The sequence below is a fragment of the Pleurodeles waltl genome, chromosome 4_2 (genome assembly GCF_031143425.1).
Source record: "Pleurodeles waltl isolate 20211129_DDA chromosome 4_2, aPleWal1.hap1.20221129, whole genome shotgun sequence".
Lineage (NCBI taxonomy): Eukaryota > Metazoa > Chordata > Amphibia > Caudata > Salamandridae > Pleurodeles > Pleurodeles waltl.
In genome coordinates, this window is record NC_090443.1 from 346232481 (window position 1) to 346254771 (window position 22291).

General features: G+C 50.2%; 1 protein-coding gene across 1 annotated transcript in view; it reads left to right on the plus strand.

Moving 5' to 3' along the window:
* Positions 1-3555: 3555 nt before the first annotated feature.
* Positions 3556-22291, plus strand: part of LOC138292691 (cytochrome P450 2D17-like) — a 327621-nt gene continuing 308885 nt past the window's right edge. The window contains exon 1 of the mRNA XM_069231413.1: positions 3556-3918. Within this exon, the coding sequence (XP_069087514.1) occupies positions 3661-3918 (258 nt within the window). The 5' untranslated portion in view covers positions 3556-3660. The remainder of the gene's footprint in view (positions 3919-22291) is intronic.

The following is a 22291-nucleotide window of genomic DNA, read 5'->3' on the forward strand; positions in this document are numbered from 1 at the left end:
AACTCCAGAAAATGTGGTATGACCGAAAGGCTGCTATGGTTGAGTTTCAGCCAGGGCAGAAAGTCTGGGTTCTGGAGCCTGTGGCTCCCAGGGCACTTCAGGACAATTGGAGTGGCCCTTACCCAGTGCTAGAGAAAAAGAGTCAGGTCACCTACCTGGTGGACCTAGGCACTATCAGGACCCCCAAAAGGGTGATCCATGTTAACCGCCTAAAACTCTTCCATGACAGGGCAGATATAAACTTGTTAATGGTTACAGATGAGGAACATGAAGCAGAGAGTGAACCTCTCTCTGATCTCCTCTCCACTGACCCTAAAGATGGCACAGTAGATGGAGTGGTCTACTCAGACACCCTCTCTGGCCAACAGCAAGCTGACTGCAGGCAAGTCCTCAAGCAGTTTGCTGAGCTCTTTTCCCTAACCCCTGGTCCGACACACCTGTATACCCATGGTGTGGACCCAGGAGACAGCATGCCTGTCAAAAACAAAATATTCAAACAGACTGACCAAGTTAAGGAAAGCATCAAAGTGGAAGTCCACAAGATGCTGGAGTTGGGAGTGATTGAGCACTCTGACAGTCCCTGGGCTAGCCCAGTGGTCTTGGTCCCCAAACCTCACACAAAAGATGGTAAGAGAGAGTTGAGGTTCTGTGTTGACTACAGAGGGCTTAATTATGTCGCCAAGACAGATGCTCACCCCATTCCAAGGGCAGATGAGCTGATTGATAAATGGGGTGCTGCCAAATACTTGAGTACCTTTGACTTAACAGCAGGGTACTGGCAAATAAGAATGGCATCAGGAGAAAAAGAGAAAACAGCATTCTCTACACCTGATGGGCACTACCAGTTTACTGTGATGCCCTTTGGCTTAAAGAATGCCCCTGCCACCTTCCAAAGGTTGGTGAATCAAGTCCTTGCTGGCTTGGAGTCCTTTAGTGCAGCTTATCTTGATGATATTGCTGTCTTTAGCTCCAGCTGGCAGGATCACCTGGTCCACCCAAAGAAGGTTTTGCAGGCCCTAATGCAAATGAAAGGAGAAAACACTAAACTGTTGAGGTGGTCCATATCCCTACAGGGAATGGACTTTATAGTGGAACACAGACCTGGGACTGCCCATGCCAATGCAGATGGCCTTTCCAGGCTTTCCAGGTTCTTCCACTTAGAAAATAAAGACTCTCTTGGGAAAGGTTAATCTCATCCTCTTTCGTTTGGGGGGGGGGAGGTTGTGTAAGGAAATGCCTCCTTGGCATGGTTACCTCCTGACTTTTTGCCTTTGCTGATGCTAATTTATGATTTGAAAGTGCGCTGGGACCCTGCTAACCAGGCTCCAGCACCAGTGTTCTTTCCCTAAACTGTACCTTTGTCTCCACAATTGGCACAACCATGGCACTCAGGTGAGTCCCTTGTAACTGGTACCCCTGGTACCAAGGGCCCTGATGCCAGGGAAGGTCTCTAAGGGCTGCAGCATGTCTTATGCCAGCCTGGGGACCCCTCACTCAGCACATGCACACTGCCTCACAACTTGTGTGTGCTGGTGGGTAGAAAATGACTACGTCGACATGGCACTCCCCTCAGAGTGCCATGCCAACCTCACACTGCCTGTGGCATAGGTAAGTCACCCCTCTAGCAGGCTTTACAGCCCTAAGGCAGGGTGCACTATACCACAGGTGAGGGCATATGTGCATGAGCACTATGCCCCTACAGTGTCTAAGCAAAACCTTAGACATTGTAAGTGCAGGGTAGCCATAAGAGTATATGGTCTGGGAGTTTGTCAGACACAAACTCCACAGTTCCATAATGGTTACACTGAAAACTGGGAAGTTTGGTATCAAACTTCTCAGCAGAATAAATGCACACTGATGCCAGTGTGCAATTTATTGTAACATACACCCAGAGGCCATCTCAGAGATGCCCCCTTAATACCTACCCGACTTCTAGTGTAGGCTGGCCAGTTTGTGCCAGCCTTCCACACACCAGACATGTTGCTGGCCACATGGGGAGAGTGCCTTTGTCACTCTGTGGCCAGGAACAAAGCCTGTACTGGGTGGAGGTGCTTCTCACCGCCCCCTGCAGGAACTGTAACACCTGGCGGTGAGCCTCAAAGGCTCACCCCTTTTGTTACAGCACCTCGGGGTGATGTTTGCACTGTGTCCACTTTGAAAATAGCTTATTGCCATTCTTACAAAGACTGTATATGATATTGTTTTTATTCAAAGTTCCTAAAGTATCTAAGTGAAGTACCTTACATTTAAAGTGTTTAATGTGAATCTTAAACCTGTGGTTCTTAAAATAAACTAAGAAAATATATTTTTCAATATAAAAACCTATTGGCCTGGAGTAAGTCTTTGAGTGTGTGTTCCTCATTTATTGCCTGTGTGTGTACAACAAATGCTTAACACTACCCTTTGATAAGCCTACTGCTCGACCGCACTACCACAAAATAGAGCATTAGAATTATCTACTTTTGCCACTATCTAATCTCTAAGAGGAATGCTTTGACTCTGTGCACACTATTTCTTGATTTGAAGTAGTGTATACAGAGCCAACTTCCTACATATGTCGACATGTTCAGGCATACAAAAGCCGAACCTATTGGCAGGTCCATTTAAATTATGCGGTTGTGTGGTTGCTGTGTTTACGAAATGTTAATTGATTGGCTCCATTTGTCACATAATCCATTATTTGATGCATAATCTGCAGATTTTAACGCAAAAAAATGGTTTCTAGCTCAAACAGTTCAAGTGACTAGAAACGCAGCGACGAGTGTTATTGCGCAGTGGAAGGCCCTTTGCAAAGTTGACTGGTCACCTTTCTGTTACTTATTGCTATGTTTGGCTCCTAAACTAGTAGTACTGAGGTGCAACCAATATAGACAGTGTTAGCAAGACTGATGGTGTTAACAAGTAATAATGACAGAATAGAGAAGTAATACTATCACAGTATGTGCCACAACATGCCGCATAATTTTCCTTATTTCGGTGCATAATTTACTCAAGTCTGCCGCATAATTTGGACCACCCCGCTAAATAAATCCAGTGGCCCTAACTATTGGCTATGTCATTGCTTGGATCACCAACATCAGGAGCTGCCAGAAACTTTTACCGACTCAGCTGCTCTACACTATCCCCCCTCCCCCTTTTCTTTTGTGTCCAATGAGAAGGGTAGATGTGAGTCCAAAAGATCACGATTGGAGAAACACAAAGATAAACAGAGGAGAGCAGAGTGATTGGTTGAAGCCGGGTATAAATTGAAGGACAGGGAGGTGAGCCGAGGATAGGAGAGAGAATGCTGACAGGTGGTGGCTACTCCTGGGAGGAGACAAGAGAGGCGAGGAGGGAGAGTGGAAGCTAGAAGCTGCATTTCAAGGCAGGAGCTGGGGAAGGTGCATGCGGAAACTGTATGTAATTGGGTGGAGCTAGGAAAAGCGAGAATAAGAGATGAAAGCGTGGAAGTGAGGTAAAGAGGGGCGGTAGGAACTGGCAAAGGACACATTGCAAGACAGACACTAAGAGAGAAAATGACACAGACGTGGTGAAGGCAAGAGCTCGTGCAGACAAGAAGGAGAGAGACAGAGAGTGAGAGCAGACTGTGCTGGTATGTTGGCACTTGACTAAATTTAAAACAAGCACCGAACTTTAAAACACAGAGCGAGAAGAGTAGACATGAGAGATAGAAACATTACATTTGGTAGCGAGTCAGAAGGAGCAAGCGTGAGTCTACTCTCAGCGCCCTGGTCCCTCCTGCCCTCGGGTACCTTCCTGACGATGCTGGCTCTTTTCTTCGCCGTCTTTGCTCTGCTCTTTGATTTCATGAAGCGACGGAGGAGTTGGAGCCGCTACCCACCCGGACCCACCTCCCTGCCCTTCTTTGGAAATATTTTGCAGGCGGATTTCAAAAGGCTTGCCAATTACTGTACTCAGGTAAGTCTGGGTTCAAAAAACTCTTTCCGTCATTGCATGTTGTTTGAGTGTGACGTTTCTTAAAGTGAAGAGTATGAAACATTTTCAATAAGGTGTAGCATAAGTGCGAAATGAAGCGCTACTTCCTTATCAATTGCAATCATTTACTTTCCTATGCCAGGTCCCTTCTCGTTACAACGCGCCTGTAATATGAGCATTACGTCACCATTCACCAGTGATGATGCGCCATATGCGCGTCATGACGTCACAATGCCTCTGCACTCAGTGACTGCACAGGTCCGATCGCAATTCTATGTCAGGACCGGAGGCGAGGATTATGCATTTCTTTCTTCACTTTTTATTCAAATAGCAAGTTCAAAGTTAAAGAAAAGAAACAAAAAACGGCAATGAGCTCCACCAGACTGCCACCATGGAAACCATCGTCCAATGAGGGTCCAGTGTTGCTGGCCGTATATATATCCACAAGCCTGTCAATCTTCCTCTTTCTTCACTGATCAGGACAAGATAAGTGCCTTTCTGCCTCGGAGCGTTTATTATTCAATGCGCTTTAATTTTAACGCGTTACTGCTTGCGCACATTCTACCTTCTTGAATTTGCCTGTACATGGTATTTATTTAGACGCGTCTCTTCAGCGCATCAGGCTTCTGCCCGAGCGCATTTTTTCTTCGGGAGACGCGTCGGGCCCTCTAGAGGGCGCACGCTACAAATTCCTCACATATTTGACACACGTGTTGAGCGCTCGAGAAGCCTCGGCGCTCAGCACGCGATTTTTTCACATTCTTGAGGAAATATTTAAGCCTCGGCTGTTCCCCATCCAACGGACACTGTTTGTTACGGTTGTGATTGACCCCATTGGGAAGAATTTTTCGTTTTCAATACATTACAGCTTTCACTGCTGGCAGAATTGGATAGGGGTTTTTCTTACCCTTTGTAGATTTTTCTGGGTGTTTTTGTCTGCCAAAATCCAATGAGTCACAAGATGCAGTCCACACAGGACAATGAATCTATTGCCAATATGTCCCCAGGTGAGGGCCCATCTCTCCGTTCCCTTCCCCCAGGAATGGATATGTTGTTTTCTCAGGCCATATCTCAAGCCCTTGCTCCTCTTAGAGATAGCGTAGCGCAGCTTACGGAACAAGTTTCCAAAGGGACGGGCATGTTTGGCGCAACGGGGACGGAAGGTAGATCCTCTTCAGTCCCCAAGAAAGTGCGCAAGCACGACGCGGGGCACCTTGAAGACGTCTTGCTGTTATCTGGCACCTTCAGTAAGAGTTCGCGCGCGTAGAAGCGCATACCCTCCCGGGAGGGTTTTTTACCCGGCGCAATGGGTGAAAAGCTTCACCACAAATGGGACCTTGATGCTGGGTCTCCTAAAGGCATCACTGGTGACTCATATGGGGACTCCTCCTCTTTGGAGGACGATGAGACCGGTCGCCCTTGGCGTCCTGGAGCTTCTTTGCAAGAAACTTTCGATTCAGAGGATTCTGAATCAGACATGTTTGAACCTGAAGGAATTTATTATCCTTGTTCTTCGGAATGTATACCAGACCACAAGGTGGCTGAGTACGTGGCCTCAAACATTAGACAACCTCTTGATAAAGAGGTGCGCTCCCGGTTGAAAGCGGAATGCCCACGTCCAACATTAGTTGACAAGATGGCAGCCACGCTGGATATCGATCCGAAGTTGTGTACCTTTTTTTCCAAGTACATGAAGGACCCTAAGAAAGGTATAGATAGATCCTGGAGGACGTGCCAGGACAAACTTCTGGATGTGTTAGGCCCCCTTACTCAATTTTTTTAACTGTCAGAAAGTGCCAAACAGTCAAACTCACCCATTCCAACTGACATTGTAGCGGGGTGGGCCCAGAGAGCTGTATGTCTCCTGGGCAACGCAAACTGTGCCCTCTAGGCTGAAAGGCGCAGATCTTTGCTTATAAAAATTGACCCTAAATTGGGGGAACTTTCCAACTCAGAGGCAGGGGCTATTGCCCAAGGCAACTTATTTGGTGATCCTTTTGTGAAGGAATTGGGAAACTTTGTGGCCACCTTCTCAGCACTGGATAAGACACAGACCTCTATTAAAAAGATCTTTCCGAATAAGGTTTTTGGAGGGGCCGGACGAGGCAGGGGTCGCTCTTCCGTCCGCCATTTCCAACAAGGCCCGCTCCCTACAGAAACAACGGTTGGCATGACGGTCGCCAGGGAACTTTCTACCCCTACAGAGGCAGAGGAAAAGGCAGAGCGAATAGACTCGCCTGGGGAGCAAGTAATGCCCCGGGAGGACCCCTTTTTCCCCTAAAAAATTTGGAGGGAGGTTACGCTTCTTCAAAGACGCTTGGAATAGTATCACCTCCGATGCTTGGGTGCTACAAACAGTCTCTGGTTTTCAAATAGAATTTTGAGGAACCCCAATCCAGGACTCTCTACCCATTCCTTTAGTTTTTTCAATGACAGAGTCCAATCTCATAGATACGGAGGTTCAGGATCTCCTCCAAAAAGAAGCCTTTTGCGTCACTTCCTTGCATCCCAGAGGTTTCTTAAGCAACATCTTCCTTGTAGAGAAGAAGGACAAAGGGTTTCGCCTGGTCTTCAATCTCCGGTCTTTCAACGAATGGGTAACATACAGGCATTTCAAAATGGAGGGCATTCACTTGCTCCGGGATCTCCTACTGAAAGAGGACTGGATGGTCCGCCTGGATCTCAAGGATGCTTATGTCATAGTCCTGATCTTTCCGCCTCACCGCAGGTTTCTACAATTTCAGTGGAGGGAGTAGGTGTTTGAGTTCACCTCTCTCCCATTCGGTCTATCATCGGCACCATGGTGCTTTACCAAACTCCTCAAACCTGAAGTGGAGGTTCTCCGGTCTCAGGGATTTCGTCTTATCATTTATCTGGACGACATCCTTCTTATGGATCAATCCAGATCCCAGCTTATATCCAATTTGAACACAGCTATTGTGCTTCTGCAGACACTAGGTTTTGTGATCAACCAACAGAAGTCAGATCTTCTCCCTTCTCAAACCATAACTTTTCTAGGTTTCCTGATAGACTCCCGGTCAGCATCCCTCAGTCTCCCGAGTCCGAAGATCTCCAAGATCAAGAAGGAATTAAAGAAGGTCCTAAGACGCGACAGGATTTCGTTGCGTCAGTTGGCCAGAGTAGTGGGTCTGCTTTCATCATCGATTCAGGCCATTTTTCCAGGCCCCCTCCACTACAGGGCCCTCCAACGTCTCAAGGCCTATCACCTTCGACGCGGGGTCACGTACTCCAAATTAATCTCCCTCTCTCTGGAGGCAAAGACGGAGTTACATTGGTGGCTGGACCACATGGAGGCATGGAATGGCAGAGCCATCTTCGGAGCCTCCCCAGACCTGGTGATCGAGTCGGATGCCAGTTGCCATGGTTGGGGAGCGTGTTGCGGGAACATCTCATTCGGGGGACGCTGGACCCCTCAGGAGCTCGATATGCACATCAATTGCCTGGAACTTCTTGCGGGCTCTTTTGCGATCAAGTCCTTAACACGGGACAGAATTTCATGTGTTGTTCTCCTACCCATGGACAATGTCTCAGCGGTTCAATACATAAACCGCCTGTGGGGGACACGCTCGAAGGCTCTAGCGGATCTAGCGAAGGATATTTGGCATTTTTGCCTTCAGCATCAGATATCCGTCACGGCAGAGAATCTCCCGGGGGATCAGAACGTCGTAGCGGATTGGAGTTCCCGTTTCCTAACGGACTCCAGCGATTGGCAACTAGAACACTCGATTTTTCAGTCAATAATGAATCGATGGGGTCCTTGCTCACTGGATCTGTTTGCATCCAGATGGAATGCCCACTTGCCTCTGTATTTCAGCTGGCGCCCGGATCCAGAAGCATCAGCAGTGGATGCATTTCTCCAGAACTGGGAACCGCATCTAGGCTATGCATTCCCCCCGTTTCTTCTTATCCCGAGGGTTTCGGCTCAAGTTCGCCACCAGAGAGCGACAGTGGTTCTGATAACCCGCTATGGAGATCCCAGGCATGGTTTCCAACTCTTCTGGAGCTCTCATGCGAAGCTCCAATCCGCCTTCCGGTCTTTCCCTCGATTCTCCGAGATCCAGCAGGTGTATTCCATCCCCTGGTTCTCCAAGGCCACTTATCTCTGGTAGCGTGGAAGATTTCAGGTATCGCTGGCAAGATTGCCGACTTTCACAAGAAGATAGGAAGTTAATTGCACAAGCCTGGGCACCTGGGACAGGTAAGCGGTATAGGTCCACATGGAATAGATGGTCTCGCTGGTGTGTGGACAAACATTTCGATCCCATGGGGCCCGCGTTACTGATATCATGAATTTCCTTGCAGAAATAGCGGAGTCAGGTTTGGCTTACTGTACGATAAACTCTTTTAGATCAGCCATCTCAGCAGGTCATCCTCCTCTTGATAATCAACCGATCGGAGAACATCCTTGGATATGTAAACTTCTTAAAGGTATTAGACTTTCCAGGCCTCCGCAACCTAGATATTCTGAGCTCTGGGATGTCAACCTAGTTCTTAATTTATTATCCACGTGGCAGGACAATCAATACCTGTCAAGGAAGGAGTTGTCAGCAAAACTGGCCATTCTTTTATGCCTTATTTCATGTAAAAGGGTATCGGATATAGGGGTCTTGGATATTTCTGCTAGAGTTTTTTCTCCAGAAGGAGTAACTTTTACGATTTCTAGAAGAACTAAGAATAATACAAGGTCGGTTTCTTACCCCGCTTTCCCTGGCGCTCCTAAGTTATGTGTATTACGTTGCCTCAAGGCCTACGAGGATGTAACAACGGAACTTAGACCTCCGGGGGAGAATCAACTTCTAATTTAATTAAAGAAACCTTTTAAGGCAGTATCATCCCCCTCCATCGCCAGGTGGGTTAGATGGATTTTATCTGAAGCAGGTGTCAATGTACAAGTGTTCGGTGCACACTCGACTCGGGGTGCCATGGCCTCAAAAGCCATTCAAGTTGGGGGTCGACTGGAAGACATTATGAGTGCAGCAGATTGGTCTTCAGAATCTACTTTTAAAAAGTTTTATTTTAAACCGATACACAATGCAGCATCTCTGGTGGTAAGTAAGCTTTGAACTTGCATAATCCTCGCCTCCGGTCCTGACATAGAATGCCAAATTTCCTAGCTATCGTGAAGGAAAGTTTCAATTCTATTAAGGACACGGAGGTGAGGATTATCCCACCCAACACTGGACACGTGTCTTCCCACCCGAACTTCATGTCTCCTTGTACTGAGGTGGTATATATATATTTTACATATATACATAATCGTATGTTTTCTTTAACAAGTTTAATGGTTAGATTTTTTCTGCATTGGTTCTTGACTTGTATTCTTTCTGCAATAGCCAAAATCTTAAAGACATACAGGGGGTCATTCTGACCCTGGCGGTCATGGACCGCCAGGGCCAACGACCGCGGAAGCACCGCCAACAGGCTGGCGGTGCTTCTGGGGCCATTCTGACCGCGGCGGTAAAGCCGCGGTCAGAAAAGGGAAACCGGCGGTTTCCCGCCGGTTTTCTCCTGCCCCAAAGAATCCTCCATGGCGGCGCTGCTCGCAGCACCGCCATGGGGATTCCGACCCCCTTCCCGCCATCCTGGTCCTGGCGGTAAAAACCGCCAGGAACGGGATGGCGGGAACGGGTGTTGTGGGGCCCCTGGGGGCCCCAGCACTGCCCATGCCACAGGCATGGGCAGTGCAGGGGCCCCCTAACAGGGCCCCATAATGATTTTCAGTGTCTGCTTTGCAGACACTGAAAATCGCGACGGGTGCCACTGCACCCGTCGCACCCCTTCGACTCCGCCGGCTCCATTCGGAGCCGGCTTCATCGTAGAAGGGGGTTTCCCGCTGGGCCGGCGGGCGGCCTTCTGGCGGTCGCCTGCCGGCCCAGCGGGAAAGCCAGAATGGCCGCCGCGGTCTTTTGACCGCGGTGCGGTCATTCGGCGGTTCCCGCTTGGCGGGCGGCGACCGCCGCCCGCCGAAGTAGGAATGACCCCCACAGTCTTTTTGTTGCTCGATATTTAGCATCATTGGTCAGTTTACTTTAACCTCTCATTTCTACCCATAGGATCAGAGACAACGGCCTCTTCAGACATCTACAATTCCTTTCACAGCGAAGTCGAGGAAGATTGACAGGCTCGTGGATATATATACTGCCGGCAACACTGGAACCTCATTGGACGATGGTTTCCATGGTGGCAGTCTCATGGAGCTCATTGCCGTTTTTTGTTTCTTTTCTTTAACTTTGAACTTGCTGTTTGAATAAAAAGTGAAGAAAGATATGCATAATCCTCGCCTCCGTGTCCTTAATAGAATTGAAACTTTCCTTCACGACAGCTAGGAAATTTTGCATTTCCCTCAGAAGCTGCGGGCAAGGAAGCAAGCAACAGGCAGAATGTACAGTGGGCCCACTTCAAGCACAATTTGTGCGAGATAAAATACCACCTGCTAGTGTGGCACGGAGTTTGTGTTCCTGTGCCGGAGAATGACATTCAATCACCAACTCGGAAAGGAGGAGCTTGTCCTGATGTCTGTCGTGCGGCTTGTAGCTGAGAAAATCAATTGCGTACGTGGCTAGAAATGTTGCTGTAAAAGGTATTTAAGGAACACCGGTATTATAGAGTGGGAAGGGGGCAGAATGGCTGTAGGGTGCGGTCAAACAAAAACATAGCTATCAAGTGGTTTCATGTCGTTTGTGACTTTTTATGTAGGTATTGACTTTTATGTACACCCACAGCAAATTGTATTGGGACTTGTAGTTTTGTTTCATAAACCCAATATGTCTCTTTTGGAACTGGCGATGATTTGTATCTATGCTGTACAGCACCATGGCTATTGTGCAGCATGGGTACAAATAAAAATAAAGAAGAGCTATGGTGTGGCTACAACTAATGTGCTTTTCTTTTAATAAAAGAAAATGAAGAAGTGGGATGAGGCGGCACGGAGTGAGAGAGGGCAGGAAAGAAGGACTTGGGTGGAGTAAGAGAACCCCCCACCCTCAAAGGCCCATTCATGAAAATACTAAAAGATAGCACATGAATAAGTTTCTTGATTTGGGAAATATTGGCACAGTGTATTAATACTGATTTATAGCATGGTTGCCCTTACTTTTATAAGGGCCATAAATCCTTGTGTCACATCACACACAGTATGCAAATATTAGGCCTTGAATTGCCATAAATCACATTGTCATCCATGAGATTGAGTTCATTGCTTACATTTTGTACATTTGGGTCATAAATCACTTTTGACATATTATCAACCCCATAAATTTCCGACATCTGCTCATCACATGTCCATCAATCAAATTGCCATGAATCAATCATTGTTTAGTCGTTTGGGTATCTTGCTCCTTGGCGTTGGCGTTATTCCTTTTTGTGTAGGAGGGTACTCTTTTTCTTTCAGGCTTAAATCGCTACCTTGGTTAGTCCTTGTGTCCAGCTCTCCGGCGGACCCGGGCTGCGAGTGCCATGTTTCATGTACCACCCCGACTGCTTTACCCTGCAGTGAGGCATCCCAAGGTAAGTAACCCTGCCATCCCACTGTGTTGGGTGTGGCCTTTTATGTTCTTTAATGCTCTTCTCCTCTGCACCCCCCTTCTGACCCAGCCTGCGACTTCCTGGGTACCTTGTGTTTGGTGTGGGTGGATGTCTCCTTTGTGTGGCTGCCTGGCCGCCCAGGTAAGAAAGAGGGGTTCCGGCCCAGGCAGGCCCTTTTTAAGCCCCCTTGTCCCTTTAGGCATGGAGGGGGGAAACTTAAAAGATTCTTTGGCCCGCATTGGGCCATCCTGGACTTTGCACTCTTTCCGCTTCCGCCCTTCGCCGAGGGCTCGAGGGGGCAGGGGAGTGAGGGAGAAAGAGCGGGGGTCCACTTCAGGTCCCCCTTTGTTTGCGCACCTCCTTGGTGCGCTTTCTTGCGGGCCTCAGAAGGGTTTCTGCTTCGGCCCCTCGAGCCCCCTTCGGGTGCAGGCCTTCGCCCCAAACCCCGCCAAGCAGCCCATTACCGAAAATACTAAAAGATAGCACACAAATTAGTTTCTTGATCTGGGAATGTTGGCCGCAGTTTATTAATATTGATTTATAGCATGGTTGCCCTTACTTTTATGAGGGCCATAAATCCTTCTGTCACATCACAAACGGCATGCAAATAATAGGCATTGAATTGCCATAAATCATATTGTCATCCATGAGATTGAACGCCCATGAGTTCATTACTTACATTTTGTACATTGGGTCATAAATCACTTTTGACATATTATCAACCCCATAAATTGCTGACATCTGCATATCACATGCCCGTCAATCAATTTGCCATAAAACAATCCAAGCGTTTAGGCCTTTGGGTATCTTGCCCCTTGGCGTTGGCGTTATTCCTTTTTGTGTAGGAAGGTACTCATTTTCTTTTAGGCTTAACTTGCTATCTCGGTTAGTCCTTGTTGGCGGACCTCGGCTGCGAGTGCCGTGTTTCATGTACCTCCCCCGAGTGCTTTACTCTGCCATGAGGCTTCCCAAGGGAAGTAGCCCTCCCACCCCGCTATGTGGGGTGTGGCCTTTCATTTTCTTTAATGCTCCTCTCTGCCACACCGCCTTTGGGTTACCACCCATTAGGCAGCTCCTCCTAATTCTATCCATTTTATTTGCAGCCTGCTAGCCGCAATGCAGCCCATAAGTTGGCCCAAAATACCTCTTTTTCCAGTGTGGACAGGTGCACCCCATCCTCCCCAAAGTATTCCGGCATCTGCAAGCTGATTAGACTTGCAGGATGCTTTGCCAGTCATTCGCGATGCAAAACGTTTTAACTGCCACGTTCAGCTTTTTTCTCGATTTGTCTATTGCTCCTGCTGACTTGGCCCCCCTCCATTTCTGCCTGGGGATGATCTCTGGCCATATCAGCATTGTACCACCCAGCAGCCTCGCTACCCAAGTGAGGTTTCCCCTTATGCTTTCCAGCAGGCCCTTCCTACCTAGCTGCGCCAGATCATTCCCGTCTAGGTGTATTATTACCACGTCAGGCTTCATGTGATGAGCGACTAACAGCTCCCCCAGTGTGGTAGGTGCACCTATTTCCAAACCATTCTATGTCTGTTCGCTGTGGGCGTCGCTCCCTCCTGAAACCTCTTGCCTCCCACCAGACTAAGGCTCTCTGCACAAAGGAGTGTCCAGTCACCCAACCCGTTCTGCGAACCACACCTGCATTTAGATGTGAACAGGGGGAAAGTGAGGTTCTTGTTTGTTTGCCCCAGCCTGCTGTTCTACCCCCCTCTTACTTTCTTCTGGAGGAGTCATGCCCCACCTCTGCCGGTGCAGGATGGGAGGGGGTGTTGGGGCTACTCATGCTTCCCTGGTTGTTGCCTTCTGATGTAACCTTTATAGGCATTTGAGCTCCACCTCCCAGTTGTTTTAGTGCCTACCGCCGCCAGGCCATGTTGGGCAGCCGATGTTGCTGCCCCTATCCGGAACAAGTGTGTACCAAACTCGCTTGCTGGGAGCCCTGCCTTGGTCAGTGCCCTTTTGAGCACTGATTTGAACTGAAATGTGCACAAGCAGTCTCCATTCTCGTGCTTCAAGAGCACCCCATGCCCCACCCGCCTCAGGTCTAAATACCTCTATATGTTGCACACTGGCCATAATTCTAGATCATCCAGGCATCTTAGCTCCACTTTTGCCCCTTTCCTCATGTGGTCGGTCTTGGATCTCCTTAGTAGTATTTGCATAAGGTTGTGGCCTATTCGTACATCCTGGCTTTGTATGCATGCATGTGTGTTCCCCATTTTGGAAGGGGCCACTAGCTTGCTTACCCTAGAAGCCCCAAAGAACGCCAGGGTGAATGCAGCTTTGAAGAGCGTGCTTTCAAAGCTGTTCAGGTATAAACGCCCCCACCAGCTGCCTTAGTGTGTGGAATTCTATTGGGCGCCGCCGGTCCCTAGAAGGTTCTTCTAGTCTGCAACACTCTTTCATCACTGCCCTTATATAATGAGAGTTGGTGGGGTCTCTTCCTGCTACGAGCCTACTAAAGTGTTCCACCACGGTTAGATGCACCTGCGCCCAAGACTTGGATTTCTGTTGCGTGAAAGCCCACTGTATAAATTGTTCCACTGCTTTTTTTGCTTCCTGGTGGTCCTCAAAGGCCCTTAACCCTGTGACCTCTTGCACAGGCGGCATAGCGTCTTGCTGTCTATGGGGCTAGGGCATGTTCTATCAAAAGGGACAGGTCTCTACAGGCTGTACGGGAACGGTGTCATCTCTCGTTCTGCTTCCGGAGCCAAGCTCCTGAATCTCTCCATCTGGAATCGAGAGAGTGCATCTCCTTTAGTGTTATTTATGCCTGGGACGTGCCTTGCCCGAATGTCTATGTTGTTTGCTAGTTGTACTTTTACCAGGTGGCACAACAATTTAAACATTCTTGCACACTGGGATGCCCCTCTGTTAATCGGGTGGACTACCGCCTGATTATCAAACCACTGCATGATCCTCACATCCTTCAGCTGACCCCGCCGTTTGCCGCTGTAAGGAAGTTCGAGGCCCTCAACCACCCGCAGGCACCCGCCTGCGCCTCATCCCTGATGCCTAGTGGTAGGCGTATCTAGTGTGCTTTACACTTTGTATTTCGTATTTTGTTTAGTATTTTGTTTTTTTGTAAATAGTTTTTCGTTTAATGCACTGTTTCTGACTGTACCTGTGCCCTTTTTCAAAACCGCTTTGTTTTACCCTCTGTGTTATCGCACGTTTCTTTCTGGCTCTTTCAGGTTTTGCCGACCCTGCTGCTGCGTCTCCTGCTGCCCCCCCCTCGCGTCCCCATTGGTCTTTCCCCTCCAGCCACCCAGCTGCTCCTCCCTCCCACCTCCCCTTCTTAATGGCGGCGGCTGTGCGGAGCCCCGTATGACCCCCTGACCTGCTTTAGGCCAGGAGTACACTTTGGCTTCACCAGCCTGCCTCCGTGCCCCTGATCCAGCCGTTTGCCGTTGTAAGGAAGCTCGAGGACCTCCACCACCTCCGGGCACCCGCCTGTGCCTCATCCCTGGTGCCTAGTGGTAGGCGTATCTAGTGTGCTTTACACTTTGTATTTCGTATTTCGCTTAGTATTTCATTTTTTGTAAATCGTTTTACATTTAATGCACTGTTTCTGACTGTACCTGTGCCCTTTTTCAAAACCGCTTTTCTGTGTTACCGCCCGTTTCTTTCTGGCTCTTGCCGGCTCTGCCGCTGCGTCCCCTGCTGCCCCACCCCCCTCGTGCCCCTATTGGTCTTTCCCCTCCCGCCTCACAGCTGCTCCTCCCTCCCACCTCCCCTTCTTATGGCTGCGCCTGTCCACGCCTGGACCGCGCCCAGTGCCCGTCCCCCTGGTCCACGCTTCTCCGACCCCCGCCGAAACAGCACTACTCCTCCACAGAACTCCACGCCCTCAACCCAGGCCAGCACCCCACCTGCGCCCAGGCCAACCCCAAACACACACATGGACCATTCACATACCACTCATGCCAATTTCCTGCACTCACACTAACACCAGCAACACCAACAAGCACCGCAATAACACTAAACCCCGCAACCACCTTAACTGCATCCTCCTTATCACCCGCTCCGTCCACAAGCACGCCATCGAGCTTTGGGACCTGCTCACAACATACTCTCCCGACATCGCCTTCCTCACAAAAACATGGATGAACCCCTCATCAGAACCCGACATCGCCATAGCCATCCCAGAAGGTTACAAAATCACCCGTAGAGACCGCATAAACAAACCAGGAGGAAGTATCGCCATAATACACAAAAACACAATCAAAATCTCTACCAACACCAACGATACCCTAGACAATGCAGAACACCTACACTTTCAAATACACATCAACGCCATCACCACCCTTAGAGGAACCCTCATTTACAGACCACCAGGACCCCACCCCCCATTCTGCGACATCATTACAGATACCATCAGCTCCCACGCCCTCACCTCCACAGACTACATACTCCTTGGTGACCTCAACTTTCACCTGGAAAGCACCCACGACTGCAACTCCACAGCCGTGCTGGACAACCTCACGAACCTCGGCCTCAAGCAACTGGTCACCTCACCCACTCACTCGGTGGGTCACACGCTTGACGCCATCTTCACCTCCAGCAGCCACATCACCTTCACTCACACCACAGAACTCCACTGGACTGACCACCACTGCGTCCACTTCTCCTTCATGAAACCCACCACCAAAAACACACGACACCCTACCGCAAGTGGAACAAGATCACCAAAGAACACCTGATTGCCAACCTCACACAAGCTCCACCTTCCATCACCAACGACCCCAACACCACCACCCACAACCTCACACAATGGCTAACAACCTGCGCAGACTCCCTCGCCCCATTGAAAACAAACAACAACACCCGCACCGTCAAGACCGCCCCCTGGTTCACCACAGAATTCCAGGCTTCCAAACGAGAAAGCCATAAAATTGAGAAAGCCTGGCGCCAAGAACCCTCAATCAGCAACTTCTCCGCCCTCAAAACAGCCATGCGCAAACTCCACCAACTCATCCGTGCCACCAAACGGTCCTTCTACAAAGAACGCATAGACAAGAACACACACAACATCAAGGAACTCTTTGCCATCGTCAAAGAACTTACCAAACCCAAATCCAGCACCATCAACCCTCCGCACTCCCAAAACCTCTGCAACTCCCTCTCCATCTACTTTCACTACAAAATCGCAGACATACATAACAGCATCAGCACCCACCAATACCACCACCGACACAACCAACAACACAACACCCTCCCGCACCAACCAACTACACACCTGGACCCCCACCAATGACGAAGAAATCAGCAAAACCATGAACTCCATCCACTCAGGCTCCCAAACAGACCCTTGCCACCACCACATTTTCAACAAGGCCAGCCAAATCATCGCTCCCCAGCTCTGAGCCGTCATCAACAGTTCCTTCGACACCGCAACCTTCCCAGACGTTTGGAAGCACGCCAAAGTCAAAGCTCTTCTCAAAAAACCCAAAGCAGACCCGGAAGACCTCACGAACTACTGTCCCATTTCTCTTCTCCCCTTCCCCGCAAAGGTCGCTGAGAAGATATTTAACGCTCAACTGTCTCACTTCTTAGAAGAAAACAACATACTCGACGCCTCCCAGTCTTGATTCCGCAAGAACCACAGCACTGAGACCGCCCTCATTGCCTGCACAGACGACATCAGGACCAGAGTGGACAAGGACGAGACCGTTGCCCTCATCCTCCTAGACCTCTCTGTAGCATTCGACACTATATGCCACCAAACTCTCCGCGCACGCCTTTTTGACGCCGGAATTCGACACAAGGCCTTGGACTGGCCCACCTCCTTCCTCGCCGAAAGAACCCAAAGAGTTCGCCTCCCTCCTTTCTGGTCTCCAGCCACCAAGATCATCTGCAGGGTCCCCCAAGGATCCTCCCTCAGCCCCACCCTCTTCAACATCTACATGGCCCCAGTCGCCAACATCCTCCGCCCTCACAGAATCACCATCATCTCATACGCAGACTACACCCAGCTCATCATCTCCCTCACCAGGAACCCAGCCACCGCCAAGATAAACCTACACGCCGGACTCCTCGACATAGCCAAATGGATGACAGCAAGCCACCTCAAACTAAACTCAAACAAAACAGAAATCTTCATCTTTGGCCCCAACAAGACGGCATGGAATGACTCTTGGTTGCCCACTACCCTCGGACCACCCCCAACACCAACCACCCACGCACGCAACCTTGGCATCGTTCTAGACTCATCTCTCTCCATGACCCAGCAAATCAACGCCATATCATCCTCCTGCTTCAACACCCTTCACATGCTACGCAAGCCTTTCAAATGGATTCCTTTAGAAACAAGAAGAACAGTCACCCACGCCCTCATCAGCAGCAGACTGGACTACGGCAAAATCTTATTCGCAGGGACCACAGCCAAGCTTCAAAGAAAACTCCAGCGAATTCAGAACGCAGCCGTCTCATCCTCAACCTCCCTCACCACGAACACATATCCACCCACCTCAGATCCCTACACTGGCTACCCATCAATAAAAGGATCATTTTCAAAGTCCTCGTCCATGCTCACAAAGCCCTCCACGACACTGGACCGGCCTACCTCAACGAACGAGTAAACTTCCACATACCAACTCGACAGCTCCACTCCGCCGACCTCGCCCTCGCTACAGTCCCCCACATCCAACGTACCACCTCCGGCAGCAGATCCTTCTCCCACCTTGCTGCCAAGACCTGGAACTCCCTCCCCACCAACCTACGCAAGACCCAGGACCTCCTAACCTTCAGAAAGCACCTTAAAACCTCGCTTTTTGAGCAGTAACCGGCAAACGCCCCCCCCTCCTCAGCGCCTTGAGACCCTAACAGGTGAGTAGTGTGCGTAAGCAATTATTTGATTGATTGACTGATTGATTATAGGCAGGATTGTTTTGTGCAGGAAAGGGCACCTTTCTGCACAAAAACAATCCTCTGAGGCAGTTTCTTCTTTCAATGTGTGCTGCAGAAAGAGGAAAAAACTAGGAAGCATACTTCTCGTTACACCTCACCTTGAAAGGCATGGCATTTTGACGCATTTCGAGGTTTACTATTGTTAAATTTGAGAATGCACCAAAAGCTATGGGTGGATGTTTGGAAACACTCATGCTCCACCCATGGAATGCCTTCGCAGCGCAGAGTAATGCAAGGCAGTGACTTGCTCTGTCCTGCAGTACTCTAGATTTATTATGCCATGCAGAGTCGCGCAGGGTAGCTCTGCGTGGTGTAGTAAATTTGACTTAAGGACTTGCGTCACCTTGCATGATACAATGGAGACGCAAGCATTTAGTAAATCTGGGACTTAATTTATGTATAGTGTGTCCCTCATTGAAGTAGCATAGTAGGGGGAAAAGAAAATGACTTTATTAACCCCTTCTGTGCCCAGGACGTAATGGTTACGTCCTGAGGCACAGTGCTGCTGTGCCCAGGATGTAACCATTACGTCCTGTGCACAGAGCCCAGAGGGAGCGCTCTCGCTCCCTCTGTGGGGTTCCCCCCCACCCCCCCCAAGTCAGGGATGGAAGGGGAAGCCCTTCCCCTCCCACCCCCGACCCCCCCCAATCCCCCCTGTGACGTCAGCGCGCGAGCGCGCGCTGATTAGTCACAGGGTCTCCCCCATCGCGTTGGAAGCAGAGCTTCCAGCGCGATTGAAAAAGAAATGCTTTTGCATTTCTTTTTCAATCCCATGGGGGAGGCCCCGAGAGGCTTCAAAGGGAAGGAAATGTATTTCCTTCCCTTTGAAGTCTCTCACAGGTTTCAAAAGCCGGATTGCTTGCAATCCGGCTTTTGAAACCCCACTAGACACCAGGGATTTTTTTTTTTTTCTTGAAATTGGCAAAAGGGAGCGACCCCTTGGGCAAGGGTCGCTCCCAGGGGGGCATTTTTTTAGGAAGGCCTTTTCTGCCCCCCCTGGGGGCAGATTGGCCTATTATTAGGCGGATCTGCCCCCAGGGGGGGCAGAAACCTCTAGGCACCAGGGACCATTTTTTTTTTTTTTTTTTTTTTGTGATGAATTCTTTTTTTTTAGGTGGGGAGCGATCCCTTAGGCAAGGGTCGCTCCCCTACGGGGCAATATATATTTAGGCCATTTCTGCCCCCCTTGGGGGCAGATTGGCCTATTTTGATAAGGCCAATCTGCCCCCAAGGGGGCAGAAACCATTAGACACCAGGGAGTTTGTTTTTGCGCGCGAATGTCACGCAACAAAGCGACCCCTTTGGCAAGGGTCGCTCCCAGGGGGGGCAATTTTTTGGGAAGGCCTTTTCTGCCCCCCCTGGGGGCAGATCGGCCTATTATTAGGCCGATCTGCCCCCAGGGGGGGAAGAAACCTCTAGGCGCCAGGGCAATTTTTTTTTTTGTGTTTTTTTTTTTTGTTCTTTTTTTTTTTTTAGAGATGGGGAGCGACCCATCAGGCAAGGGTCGCTCCCCTGGGGGGCAAATTGTATTTAGACCATTTCTGCCCCCCTGGGGGCAGATTGGCCGATTTTAGGTCAATCTGCCCCCAAGGGGGCAGAAACCACTAGGCACCGGGGATTTGTTTTTTGGCGCCAATGTCACGCAGGGGGAGCGACCCCGTAGGCAAGGGTCGCTCCCGGGGGGGGGGGGGGGGGGGGCAAATTTATTTTAGGCCATTTCTGCCCCCCCGGGGGACAGATCGGCCTATTATTAGGCCGAACTGCCCCCGGGGGGGGGCAGAACACTCTAGGCGCCAGGGCAATTTTTTTTTTGTGTTTTTTTTTTTGTTGTTTCTTTTTTTAGAGATGGGGAGCGACCCATCAGGCAAGGGTCGCTCCCCTGGGGGGGCAAATTGTATTTAGACCATTTCTGCCCCCCTGGGGGCAGATTGGCCAATTTTAGGTCAATCTGCCCCCAAGGGGGCAGAAACCACAAGGCACCGGGGATTTGTTTTTTGGCGCCAATGTCACACAGGGGGAGCGACCCCGTAGGCAAGGGTCGCTCCTGGGGGGGGGGTGTGGGGGTTGGGGGGGCAAATTTATTTTAGGCCATTTCTGCCCCCCCGGGGGACAGACCGGCCTATTTTTAGGCCGAACTGCCCCCGGGGGGGGGGCAGAACACTCTAGGCGCCAGGGCAATTTTTTTTTTGTGTTTTTTTTTTTTTGTTGTTTCTTTTTTTAGAGATGGGGAGCGACCCATCAGGCAAGGGTCGCTCCCCTGGGGGGGCAAATTGTATTTAGACCATTTCTGCCCCCCTGGGGGCAGATTGGCCAATTTTAGGTCAATCTGCCCCCTAGGGGGCAGAAACCACTAGGCACCGGGGATTTGTTTTTTGGCGCCAATGTCACGCAGGGGGAGCGACCCCGTAGGCAAGGGTCGCTCCCGGGGGGGGGGGTGGAGGTTGGGGGGGCAAATTTATTTTAGGCCATTTCTGCCCCCCGGGGGACAGATCGGCCTATTATTAGGCCGAACTGCCCCCGGGGGGGGGGGGGCAGAACACTCTAGGCGCCAGGGCAATTTTTTTTTTTTGTTGTTTCTTTTTTTAGAGATGGGGAGCGACCCATCAGGCAAGGGTCGCTCCCCTGGGGGGGCAAATTGTATTTAGACCATTTCTGCCCCCCTGGGGGCAGATTGGCCAATTTTAGGTCAATCTGCCCCCAAGGGGGCAGAAACCACTAGGCACCGGGGATTTGTTTTTTAGCGCCAATGTCACGCAGGGGGAGCGACCCCGTAGGCAAGGGTCGCTCCCGGGGGGGGGGGGGTGGGCGTTGGGGGGGCAAATTTATTTTAGGCCATTTCTGCCCCCCCGGGGGACAGATCGGCCTATTATTAGGCCGAACTGCCCCCCGGGGGGGGCAGAACACTCTAGGCACCAGGGCAATTTTTTTTTTGTGTGTTTTTTTTTTTTGTTGTTTCTTTTTTTAGAGATGGGGAGCGACCCATCAGGCAAGGGTCGCTCCCCTGGGGGGTCAAATTGTATTTAGACCATTTCTGCCCCCCTGGGGGCAGATTGGCCAATTTTAGGTCAATCTGCCCCCAAGGGGGCAGAAACCACTAGGCACCGGGGATTTGTTTTTTGGCGCCAATGTCACGCAGGGGGAGCGACCCCGTAGGCAAGGGTCGCTCCCGGGGGGGGGATGGGGGTTGGGGGGGCAAATTTATTTTAGGCCATTTCTGCCCCCCCGGGGGACAGATCGGCCTATTATTAGGCCGAACTGCCCCCCGGGGGGGGCAGAACACTCTAGGCAACAGGGCAATTTTTTTTTTGTGTGTTTTTTTTTTTGTTGTTTCTTTTTTTAGAGATGGGGAGTGACCCATCAGGCAAGGGTCGCTCCCCTGGGGGGGCAAATTGTATTTAGACCATTTCTGCCCCCCTGGGGGCAGATTGGCCAATTTTAGGTCAATCTGCCCCCAAGGGGGCAGAAACCACTAGGCACCGGGGATTTGTTTTTTGGCGCCAATGTCACGCAGGGGGAGCGACCCCGTAGGCAAGGGTCGCTCCCGGGGGGGGGATGGGGGTTAAATTTATTTTAGGCCATTTCTGCCCCCCCGGAGGACAGATCGGCCTATTATTAGGCCGAACTGCCCCCGGGGGGGGGGGGCAGAACACTCTAGGCACCAGGGCAATTTTTTTTTTGTGTTTTTTTTTTTTCTTTGTTTTTTTTTTTTAGAGATGGGGAGCGACCCATCAGGCAAAAGTCGCTCCCCTGGGGGACAAATTATATTTAGGCCATTTCTGCCCCGCTTGGGGGCAGATTGGCTGAGTTTAGGTCAACCTGCCCCCAAGGGGGCAGAAACCACTAGGCACCGGGGATTTGTTTTTTGGTGCCAATGTCACGCAGGGGGAGC